This window comes from Acartia tonsa, chromosome 8 (genome assembly GCF_053477335.1).
Source record: "Acartia tonsa isolate MP-2025a chromosome 8, ASM5347733v1, whole genome shotgun sequence".
Lineage (NCBI taxonomy): Eukaryota > Metazoa > Arthropoda > Copepoda > Calanoida > Acartiidae > Acartia > Acartia tonsa.
Genome location: NC_137267.1, coordinates 23,814,990 through 23,827,556, shown reverse-complemented (window position 1 = coordinate 23,827,556; position 12,567 = coordinate 23,814,990). Strand labels below are relative to the sequence as shown.

The following is a 12,567-nucleotide window of genomic DNA, read 5'->3' as shown; positions in this document are numbered from 1 at the left end:
AAAAAAGATGAGATTTACACATCTATTTTCCTATTTTAACTCTAACGCAATCAAAAAAAAGGCTGATTTAGCATCTGGAGGCCTCTGATTTGTTTTTAAATAGCCTAAAACCTCAATGTACCGATTCACCAAACATATAGGAGGCATTTTTACATTTATGCGTTTAACAGTTTTCAAAAAAATCTACATAATTCATAAGTAGGATCTATTCTCTTTAAAAATATTATCCATCTTGTCATAATTATAAAATTTTTTATGCTTGTTTATTTCCAGACTGTCTGTACACAGGCAGGGTGGAGAGGGAAAATTGGGCTATTTATTAAACTAGTCCCCAAAGTTTATAATGACATTTTCTTATTCGTTGGCTTAACAACTTAGGGGGATTTTGTTGAATTTCGATTGGTTGGTTTATCAAGTTGAATGTCCAAGCGTTTCAAACACTAATTATAATTTACAAAAGGGATAATTTTGTTTATAATCATTAGGGACAAACATTAATTTATCGGCCATTGGCTTATCCTTTCATTTCCCAGGTACATAGGTTATGAATGAAGTTTCTGCTCCAGATAGATAATAGTCAATTAGTAATTTAATTACCCAATCAATGTGCCTTTTATTTATCTACAATAAAAGAAATTGTGGGTTTTTAGATCCTATCAAATGATTTAAGGTAAAGATTATTTAATCCAAAAATTTTATTATTAAACTACATCTTGGTATGGTTGATAACAACGTATAGGCAAACCCTTAAAGAGTGTCGAAATAATGATTGTATAATATACGTGTAAATTTTGACAGGGGGAAAATTGTTTATTGGTCAGATCGTTCATCCAGAAGAAGGGGAGGAGATAAAAATATAAATACTAACCAAGTCTTGCTTGCTATTTCAGTTTAAAAATAATTTTCTTGTTTTCTTTTTTTAAAGCCTAAATAGACCATTAATACAGTAGCCTTAATACAGTTTTTTCAGAAAAGTATGTACCCAATAAGCATCTCAAATAAATAGATGACATCTCATTGTTTTTACAGACTACATTTGTTCTAATAATCTTAGATTCCCCCGATATATAAGCATGTGTATTATATTCATTTTAGAGTATTATATTAGATAGATTTGTCCTTGTTAATAGCACAGCTACTCTATAACATGGGTGTGAGCTTAAATTCTCTCAACGATCCGCGTCAATGAAAAATTTTTAGTTTATAGAAGGAAATATTAGACTTAAAGCAACCTAGATTAAATGATAATATCCACAAAAAAAAACTAACCAACAAACTAAACGCTGCGCTCTTTATGAAAATAACTGACCTTTTGTATCTTTCGTACTATATTTGATCTTGAAAATGCATGTTGATCAAGATTATTATTCATGAAAAAAAAACCAAGGGTATTGCATGATTCTTAATCCCTCGACAAAAAATAACATTAAGTACAAATTTTTCTTTAGACCTCCATGTTTTATTTCGTCTTTTTAAACAATAAAAACATTTAAGCTAAATATATGTTTTTGTATGTGGCTTAAGATATCAACAACTACTGGACGGATTGTTCTTAATTTTATGGAAGCTTCAATAAGGTCCCTTGGTGGATTTAGTTTATTTAATTTTTAGATTCAAGTCTTGGGATTGTTTAAGGTTGTTTTTCTGCTTTCCTTACCTTTCGAATATAGAGCTTCCAAATGCTAGGGGCGTAGTCAATAATATATATAAAGAAAAAGAATTGTTAAAAGGAAATATAGCAGACTATTAAGGTAAAGACAACACATTGCTCTAAACATTATTATTTGTTATAGTTTTTAGAGTATTTTTTTGTGAATTATAAATGAAGTGGTTCGTTTTCTTTATATGAATGTAATCTTTACTGTCACAATAGTTTCTAATCATGAATAATAAACATTATGAATATGTGTGATATGTAAATAAAAAGTAATATAGAAGGAGAATATTTTTCACAAATAAATATTTTATGTTTAAGTAAAAATTCGGCGTCATGGTTTTATATGAAAAAAACTTTGAAATGTAAATAGTTTTTTGATGCAACATCATCAAATGCTTTGTTGAGTTCAAAGGACAACATAAATAACCCGGCAGAAAAGCATTAAATGCTGTAAATTGCAAAAGTACTTTTAATATTAATAAACTGTTTACAATATTACAATTTACCAACCCTCTTTCTAAATATACATACATTTTTTTAACAAAATAATTTACTGTTGTGTCAAAGCTTTTAAAAACAGTTTGAACTCATGAAAACATTTGATGATATTGCACCAAAAAGTACTTTACTTTTCCAAGTTTCTTTTATTGAAAACCATGGTGAAAGCTAACTTTTTAGTCGATAAACAAAATATTAAACATAAACCAAGTATATTCAGTAAAAAAATACTATGGATCAATGCTGGAAGGTGCTTAGAATCACTTTCTCTCGTTCGTGGATAGTTCCCTTTCACACAAAAACGTAGGTTTACCTTACCTCGAAATATTTTAGGGGCGGGTAAAAATCATGGCGAGCGTCAACAACAATTTCGATAACACGCTTCACGCGCAATTTTACCCCTCCTCCCCCCCCCCCCCCATTCTTAAAAAAAAAGCTAAGTTGTGCTAAGTTTAGTTTTAAGCATTACCTATTCCTGTCCTAGAAACTAATGTTATGTCATCCTTATGTTATGAGATAACATTGATAAAATAATAATTATTACCTAAATAAAATTCCATCTTTTCAGAAAAAAATGTTTAATCATATCTAAGAAATTTAATTATTAAAGATTTATTTTTTTTAGATTGGTAAATGATAATGGGTATATTAATGGACATAGAATAAACGTAGATTTAATGACAAGGGAAAATTGTCGTCAATTTAGGTTGCTAACACTTATTAGTCAGATCGTTCCTCCGGTTTGAGAAGAGGGGATGAGGTAAAGGAGGGGATGGATAGATTGTTATTTTAGCCAGCTACAAATTTCACTTTTTTAGAATACATACTAATCTGGTATAAGATCAAGTGATAATAAATCTAATAATGTTTGAAAGCTTCAATAATTCGTCATTCACAAAAATAATAAAAATTTCAATTAAAAAATAAAAAACAAAATAGGCCAGCTTTAAAATATCATGGCCGTAAGTTACTTTATCTTCAAAAACTAGGTACAACGGAAATATATTTTGCAACTACATTTTGGCCAGTTGAATTCATTGCTTACAAACATCTTATTTTACAAAGGCATACTATAACTTCTATTATATTTCAAAGAAACCATAATTTGTAAGCTTCCTATCGTTGCTAATCATTTGATAATTCAGTTAATATATTAAGATCCATTACAAGCCGTTTTGTACCGTCTGTTTTCTTAAATTCATATTATGTTCATCAAAGTTATTATTTAACAGGCGTATCCCCATACCATACAAAAAACACTTTTTACATTTTTTTACCCCTCCCACATATATTTCTAGTTTTTTTCTCCAAGGATGGGGAAAAAATGGAAAAACATGTTTTCAGAACTGTTTATTTTCCCCATTTCCCATACTTTCATAATAAGGGGGATGGGGGGCTTTAGCGGGGGATCCCGTGCAGAATATACACCACTAAATTATAGGACCACAAGACAAAAGTTGTGAAATGAAACAACTGACCCTGCACTCCTCGTCCAGAAGGTCCAGAATACCAAGTTTACTCTCAATAAGATCAATACAGGGCTGGTTGTCGTAAAAATCAATCATCTTCCACTCAATGCCTTCCTAAAAAAATATGAAAAACATTAATAACAAGACTATTTCTTTTACAAGGTTTAGATTAAATATGACGATTCTATCACGCTTTAATTTTCTATTAGAAGAGCGAAACCCATAAAAGATGGAGAGCTTTGCTCCCCAATCATTTCTTAACTGTTTTGCCTGTACAATACATATGTCAATTTAATTTGTGTATTTTGGACTTAAGTAAAGCGTTTGATGCCAATAATTAAATTCATAAATAAAAAAACGTTAGTATTAGTAGTTAAACAAGTACAAAGAAAAACTTTGCTTGTATTGTTAATATTAATCAAATTCGGGATTAAAAATTTAAAATTATGAAACATTATAAAAAGGGAAAGTGGGTATCAATGGATGAAATTCTAAATAATGGGTTAAACTAAATCCTACACGAAAATAGAAAAAATAGGATGAAAGAACAAGTTAATTATACTTATTCTTATAATCAAGTCAATAAAAAATACGATTGAAACGTTTTCTTCAAATATTTTATAATTTTTTCATGTAATCCAATGCTTTATACAACATTTTCAATTCATTTAATTTCTGAAAATGTTGGAGCCAATATTTTAATTAAGTTGTTGTCTAATATATAACAAAGGTGAAATATGATCGGTATTTCTATATATGTATGACAAGATTAGTTTTGAGCAAAACTTACGCCTCATGTTATTTTATTATTAGAATCTTGCTAACCGCTGAACCGATATGGTCCTACTTTACAAGATAAGGCTATTTTTCTGCACCTTCGAATATAGAGCCCAAATAGTATTGGGGCACAGCCACTACACAGCTTTAAAAGGCATTATAAACCCATAGAACTAGCAGAATTAAATACAAAAATTGGTTAAACCGATTAGATTACCTATCAAACGGCTATATCCCACTAAACTTTTAAGTGATATAGACAATCAATCATATAATAAATAGCTAAGATATATCAATTAAATTAAGTGTAACTAGTAAGCTGATAAATGGTGTTAAACTGTTAAAAATAATTGAAATTTCTGGAAAAGGTTAAATTAATAATCTTTTATACCAAGGCGTAAATATGATTTAAGCCAAATATAAAATATTTTTTTTAATAAAAAAATGCAATATTTGTGTTAGAGGCGGAATTAAATTCTTTTTAATATTCGAATTTCCATCTGAAATTTTGCATGCGTAATCCTTGGTAGGTCTATATTCCCTAAATCGAACAAAAAGTTGGAAAAGTAACGGCTAACGGCTGGCGCGCTCAGCCGTCTTGCCATTTTTGGGCTATCTTCAGAGCAAATTAGTCACGAAACCTATCTCCACATAATACTCTTTTCAACTCCAAAACGTTATCAAACAGTTCTAGCCGGTAGCTATTGGTACTAGAAATTTAAAAAATGGTTATTGCTATCATTTAACATGAATTAAACCAAAAATATGTTTTAAAAAGTTGATTCCTACGTAATTAATGATGAATTTGCCCTGAAAATAGCCAAAAACCGACTAAACAGCTGAGCCGCCAGCCGTTACTTTTCCTACTTTTTGTTCAATTTAGGGAAAATAGACCTACCAAGGATTACTCATGCAAAATTTCAGATCAAAATTCGAATTCCAAGTGCTATTTACTCATTGATTACAAGATGGTTGCATTAACCCCTCCCCCCCCCCCTCCCTTATATCAGTGTACAATAATTGCATCAAATGATTAGGTAGTAAGTCTAAAGACAGGTGCGGAGGTGAAAAAAATCAAAAGAGACAAACATTTTTGTAAAGTAAGTCTCAAGATAGGTTCTTAGGGTTTGTAAAGCCAAAGCTGCAATGGACGCCCTTTTTCGGTAGGAACTATGGCCAGGGCAGACCTATTTTTTACAAGAGCAAACAATGTTTACCTTAATGTACTCTTCTTGCTCCAACTTGAAAACATGACAATTGAATTGTTGTTGCAATTTCTCATTGGCATAATTAATACAAAATTGCTCAAAGCTGTTTATCTCAAATGTTTCAAATCCGTAAATATCAAGAACACCTGAAATATTATATTATATTTAATAATATTATGGCTTCAATCTAGAATTCTATAAAAGATCAAGGTTACACAAAATAAATAAAAAATGCTGGTACTCCATGTTTCGAGTTGATGTAACCCCCCCCCCCCCCCAAAAAAAAAAAATCACATCATTGTTACCTATAAACTTGTGGATTTTTCCTGTGACTCTCAAGGCTTTGTTGATTTGAAACACTGAAATAAAATTATAATGAATTAATATGTCAATACAAACAAGACAAAACATCTAAATAAAAAATTTAGTTATAGGAAACACATAATTCTTAACATTCCGATATGGGAGGGAGGTAGAGGCCAATGACCCTCCTCCCCCCGCCGCCTCGCATTCAAAACTATTTTCTGTCTTTAGTAATTATAATTAGATCGAAGGTAAGGTTTTAATAGTTATTTCTCGTATCGTATTATAAACGGCTTTCCGCGGATATAGAATGTACAATTATAAGATTAAAACTAGTTTTTTTAGCCCCGGGGTGCCGGAGGCACCGGCTAAAAAACTGGTTTTACTCTTATGCTTGTACATTCTTATATTCGTCGAAAACTGGATATAATACGATGCTAGACATAGTTTTTTCGTATGGATGAGAACCGGTTCCTATCCACCGGATTCGAATAAATACGAGAAATATTATTAAAATATTATTCAAAATAAAATTCCAACATATTCCCGACATAATCAGGCAGATTGTTACGCCATCATCGTTACAGCCACGTTATCTAAATTATTAGAAAAAATTTTTTTTTTGTAAATCAATATCTGAATTTGTACTAAGGATAAAAACATTTTATAAGTAAATTGTTATCCAAAAATATTACAATACAAAATCAAAAAGATAAAAATAAGGGTAATCAAAATTTTGTAATCTATTTTTTCTATCATTATAATTTTTATGAAAGTGAGTTATAAAACTGACTTAACATAACTTCAATTACTAATCTAAAATAAATTAAGATTTAGATATTAAAAACATCAACTGGGGAAGTATTACATGTAGATACAATTGGAATTAGAAAAACATTCCATGAAGCCAAATTTATCCTAGAATTCTAAAAAGACTTACCTATAATGAGGCTAAAATATCGAAATAAAATCTAAACGTCCTTTATCTATTTCCCCTCTATTTTTAACATTAAAAAAATATAAGCAAAACTTTTAGGTAGGTAAAAATTGGGGCTTTATGTTAATAATTTTTTTTAATGTTCCTAATGGCCAAGTTTGTAGTTTTAAGATTTATATTTAGAAGTGACAATCATACCTTGATTACATGATATCATAACACCCCCTCCATTTTTATCTTATTCTATATGTACAGGGTGGGGCAAATAAGACCGGACAAACTTTAAACGGCCATAGCGCCAAAACTACTTGACCAATCAGGACGTTTGACCACACTATAAAAAGCTTAGGCAATGACCTTTTAGCGCAAAAAAATCTTTGGACGAAGATGGACGTGTACAACGAGCTGGTCGCGCATATGTTCAACAAGGCAGATTCCAAATGCGCCGGTGGTTTAATCTGGATTCTCGACTAGGGCCCACTAAATCTTAACTCAGCCTATCTGTAGGTGAGGTAGAGTTATGCAACTTGCTGGGGATACTGTTAGATACATAAGTAAGACACTAGAAAAGACTAGAGCTCTCTATCTGAAATGGCTTAGCCGTAGTACTCCAGCAAAGTGAAACGGGGCAGATATTTAGATGTAAAAAAAAGTCAAAAACCGTGGAAATTCGTGAAAATTTCTCGCTTCTTGACTCCAGGGACCCATATTGAACTTTAAACCTTAATTTAGACTATGGGTTGCGCTGACAACCCAAGCTGAAACTTCATGCCATTTCCAAAAAGGTAAAGAACGTTGTTCTAGCTCAACTGTGATCCAAATAAGAGCCTCCGTGTATAAGGGTAGCTTGAAAGTTGGGCGAATTTGGATCCTACGGTTACTCACGTTCCTAAGGAAATGTGGCCTCCCAGCAGCCCTATCTTAATTCAATGGACTTTTGGGCCTGGGGCTACTATGAAGCATGCACCAATAGACGTGCCCATACCACAAAGGCCTCCCTCATTGCCACTATCAAGGAGAACTACGCCAGCTTGGACAGGTACATTTTGACCTGGACCTGCCGGCGGTTGAGGAGGCGGGTAGAGGCGGTGATTGAGGCTGGCGGCGATTTTATTGAATAATCTAATAGTCATATACCTATTTTGCTTGCCAGTTTTTAAAATTCAATAAAATCTTTAAAATTGACGATTTTATGTTCATTTCTGTAGAAGTTAGAATTTGTCTGGTCTTATTTGCCCCACCCTGTATGTACATTACACTGGAAAATTAATTTATATCGTGGCATACATATATAATGCGTGGATATTGTGACGGGACAATTATATCGTCAATTCAGATTGCTAATAATAGCAGACTGGCCAGCCAATTTTGAAAATAAAAAACGTACATAACGTACACAAAAAAATACGTTACGTACATAAAAAAAAGTAAAAAACGTACAAAAACGTACATTCCTAATAAAAATAAGTTAAATAATTTCCTAGTACCTATTATCAATACATTTAAGTCTACTAGCAGCTACCTGTAAAGGAGAACCATAGCGAACTGACAGACACAAGATATCCTATTACTCTATTCAAAAGAACTAGCGTCTACGCTCCTAAAGGCATCTAGGGGCACTTGAGGAGGGGAGAGTTGAATTCAATAAAAAAAAAAAACATGGATGACAACATACATAAGTAGCGAAGCTCAAAAGTTATTTATAGACATCTGGAAAAAATTTAACTTAAAATCGCAATTAAAATTCATTTTTGGGGGGAGGAGGTAGTTTTTTTTCTAAAGTCAATTTCTCTTGGGAGGGTGGATGGTGATACTCTTCCCCAAAATAGTTATAAAAGGAGAAATATATCGGTTCCGTGGTTAGCGAGATTCTTTGGTTCAAACAAACAGACATTCTGTTATTATGTACAAAGTATATCCTATTATAAGGACCAGCGACTACGCCCTTAGAGGCCTCTAAAGGAACTTGATTAGGGGGGGGGGGGGAGTTGAATTCAAAAACCCATTTTTTTATTTAAAAATAAAAAGTAAAAAACAAGGATGACAACATCCTTAAGTAGCGAAGCTCAAAAGTTATGGATGGAAATCTGGGAACTATACAAACTATAGAGTAGTGTCGTAAAAAATAAGCATTTAACTTATCTATATAAATCACAAAACCTTTTAAAAATATATAATAACGTGAAAATCTAGGAATAAATTCAGCCCCCCAACCAATAAGCAAATCTCAATGAAATTTAGTGAAAGTATTAAGAATGAAAACTAATACAATCCCTGAAAATTACAACCGTCTATCAGGAATATGAGTTGTGAAAATCACAAAAACCTATAGGTACATCTAGGAATCGATCTAGCACTGCAACAAATAGACAAACCTTAAAGAAACTTTTTGAAAATATGTAGAATGTGAATTTATTTATTCCCTGAAAATTTCAGCCGTCTATCTTGAATAGAAGTCGAGAAAACCATGAAAAAAAGAAAATCTAGGAATAGATCTAGCACCCAACCAAAAGGCAAATCTCAATGAAAATATGTAGAATGTGAACTTATTCAATCAAAAAACAGGAGCCGAGAAAATCACGTTTCTCCGATAGCATAACGGACTGACAAAGTGATTATAGAGTAGCTTCGCTAATATTTTTTTTAGTGAGGGAAGGGGGAGTAGACCACCCCCATTTCTGATTTCAATTTTAAAAAGAAAGAAAAAATAGGGGAAGGCTTGTGATTTTTTTCTAAGAGTAGTTTCTCTTGGGAGGGTGGTTGTACCCTCTCCCAGGACCTATGAGAAGCTACCCTGTAAAAGAGAACCATATCGGTTTAGCGGTTAGCGAGAATCTTCGGTACAAATAAACTGACAGAGACATACATCCTGTTATTACGTACTAAGTATATTCTATTAAATAAAGTAGTAAGTTTTTTGTCTGATGCTTAAGATTTTCATAACTACTTCACACAGTTACCGAGATGGTTTTAGGCTATTTTTCTACCATTTTGAATACAGGTTCTTGAGAGATATGGAAGGACAGAGAAAATAGCCTACAACCTCACAAAGATCATGTCGGTTTAGCAGTTAGCGAGATTCTTTGTTACAGAAAAAAAAAGATTTATAGGATAAACATATAATAGGATATAGGGTTATTTTGTCTATTGCTAAAGATCTCAGAAAACACTAGTCTTTAATACAAAGTAAATCAATGCCTGTCTGTCTAAAGCTTAAGATCTTGGTAACCGCTGAACAGATTGGGTTCTAAATTCTAATCTTTAGGGAATATATCTACTAGTCCTGTGGTAGTTTTAGGCTATTTTCTTAGAGTGTGGGAAACCCACCCCCCCCCCCAAAAAAAAATCAACCACCCCCCAATTCATTTTTGTAAACTAATGCAAATCAGCGGGGTGGGGGAACCCCCACCGCACCCTGGGGCGAAGCCTAAATGAAAAAAAATAATCACAATCTTTTTTTATATTTTTTTTTTGACAAATTTCCAACAAACGATTCTATAAAAGAGGGATACGAAGCCTCTAATCCTAGTAGAAAGTAAAAAGCTTTAAGTGTCCCTCCCCCAAAGAAAATAGCAAAAACCATCACAGGACTATTAGGTATATTCCATGAAGAGTAGAGCACAATAGGTTCAGTGGTTACTGAGATATTAAGCTTCTGATATACAGACGGACAAGCAGACGGACAGACATCATTCTACTTAACATTATAGATAATATACTATTTTTGTAATACTTTTTGTACAAATACAAATAAATATACAAATACTTTTATACTTATATTTGATTCTTTTCTTTAAAAACTGAAGATACCAAAAAATAAGACTTCTTAATCCTACACTGTGCACCATATGATATCTCGGAAAATTTACCCAAGTATATAAAGAATTTGAAAAAAATTATCGTAAAATCTATTAAAGGGGTAGTAGCATGAAATGCATTTAAACTTGAATTTAGCCAACTGCATATATCTTTCTGTACAATAGTTTAAACTATATCTATAGGACATATATTTCAAATCAATAAATTTAAACTGTAAGTTCTAATAACATATATGCATAATTTACATACATATTTTTGTTCTATGAAAATTGAAGATATTATTGAATTTATTTAAATAATACACCTATTGTTTTTGCAAAAATTTTCGTACAAAACATACAAATTACTTTTCTGCTAATATTTGATTCTTATTATTTTTAAAAAAACGTAAAACGTACAAAAATACAAATTTCAAAATACGTTACGTACACATATCAAAATAACGTCCAGAACATACACAGATTCGATGCGTAACATACAATACGTACACTCTGGCCAGTCTGTAATAGTTCTCAAATGTTGACATATTTTTAAGGATATTCGAGAATCTCTCACAGTATCCAAGTATTCTATATCCATTTTTAACTTACAAAAGACGTTGAAACGATTTCAAAATCAAAGTTTTAACAAATTGGGTTTCATGAAAACTGATGCCTTTTTTTAATGAAAGAAATATTACTGTCCTTTCATGAACAAATATACAAAATACAAGAGTCCAATTTGTTTTCTTAAATTTACAAGCAAATAATTTTAAAATCTAAAGAAAAAAGGCAAAGATAAGCATAATTTCATTTAGACGGACAGATGTACATCCTATTACTTTAGCAGACAGACTTTCAATTACTGCTTAGAATGACTAGAAAAAAGGATTATATAAAGTGATAAACGCAGTTTAGGAGACTTTTGTATTAAAGGATAACCCATTGTAAAAAATTTATGGAAGAAATAAAAACGAAATGCCTTTCTCAAAGTCATAACAATTATATTATTAGCTTAACTACGTTAATTTTGGAAAGATTAATAAAACAATAAATAATATTGTGTTAATTACATCTTTTGATAAAAAATACAAGGTATAATTCCATGTAAATTTACGTGCCTTTTTTGATTACATAAAAGTATTATAATTTATTTTGTTATTAAAGGAATAAGTTATTTGCTCTATTTAAGGTACGTAGTAGACAGGGTTGGTATAAAAAAATCAACTGGTTTTATTTGGAGGGGAGAGGGGGAACCGAACAGCTATGTAGAATAAATCTAAAATTTCTTCACAACTTGATCATGATATCTGTAAAGTAATCACCACCCAACCCATTGTACCCTGTAAAAGTATATCATAATCTTTGATAAAAATGATAATGACGTAGTCCACTAATGGCAAAACTAATTATTATTTTTCTTAAATAATGAATTTGTCTTAATTAATCAATTTTTATTCATTATTTATCTAAAGATAGAACAATAAAAAATAAAATTAACAATGGAGAGTTAAAACTAAAATAAATGTGAAAAAGTATTAAAACATTTTAAAATTGATTTAAGTACCTATTATTTTTAAGAATATTCAAATTTCTTTTTATAAAACTTATTTTCTGTAAAAAAAATATCCCTCCCTTTCATTCTATTTAGTAAGTTTGGAAATTTTTCTTAAACGTAAGCTAACAAAAGAATATTTTATTATGTTTAATTTGCTTTAAGTAAGAAAGTATCTTTTGATTTGTTTAAGAAAATCAAGAAACAGTCTCAGGTATCCAGGGAGTTATGTCCAAACTTTTCCACCAACAATTTTAAAGAGCAATATAATAAATATGGTGTACTAATTTATTGTTCACTAGCGGCTACGCCCCTTGAGGCCTCTAGGGGCACTTGAGGGGGGAGTCGAATTTGATAAACCAATTT

The 12,567-nt window shown here is 31.3% G+C and overlaps 1 protein-coding gene across 2 annotated transcripts in view; it reads right to left on the bottom strand.

Annotated features, from left to right (window-relative positions):
* didum (dilute class unconventional myosin) overlaps nt 1-12,567 on the bottom strand; it is a 179,350-nt gene that overhangs the window by 142,760 nt on the left and 24,023 nt on the right. For both annotated transcript variants that reach the window (XM_080169607.1, XM_080169606.1), the window contains exons 17-19: nt 5,915-5,968; nt 5,619-5,755; nt 3,634-3,738 (exon numbers count right to left, since the gene is read on the bottom strand). In XM_080169607.1, coding sequence (XP_080025733.1) covers nt 3,634-3,738; nt 5,619-5,755; nt 5,915-5,968 — 296 coding nt within the window. The remainder of the gene's footprint in view (nt 1-3,633; nt 3,739-5,618; nt 5,756-5,914; nt 5,969-12,567) is intronic.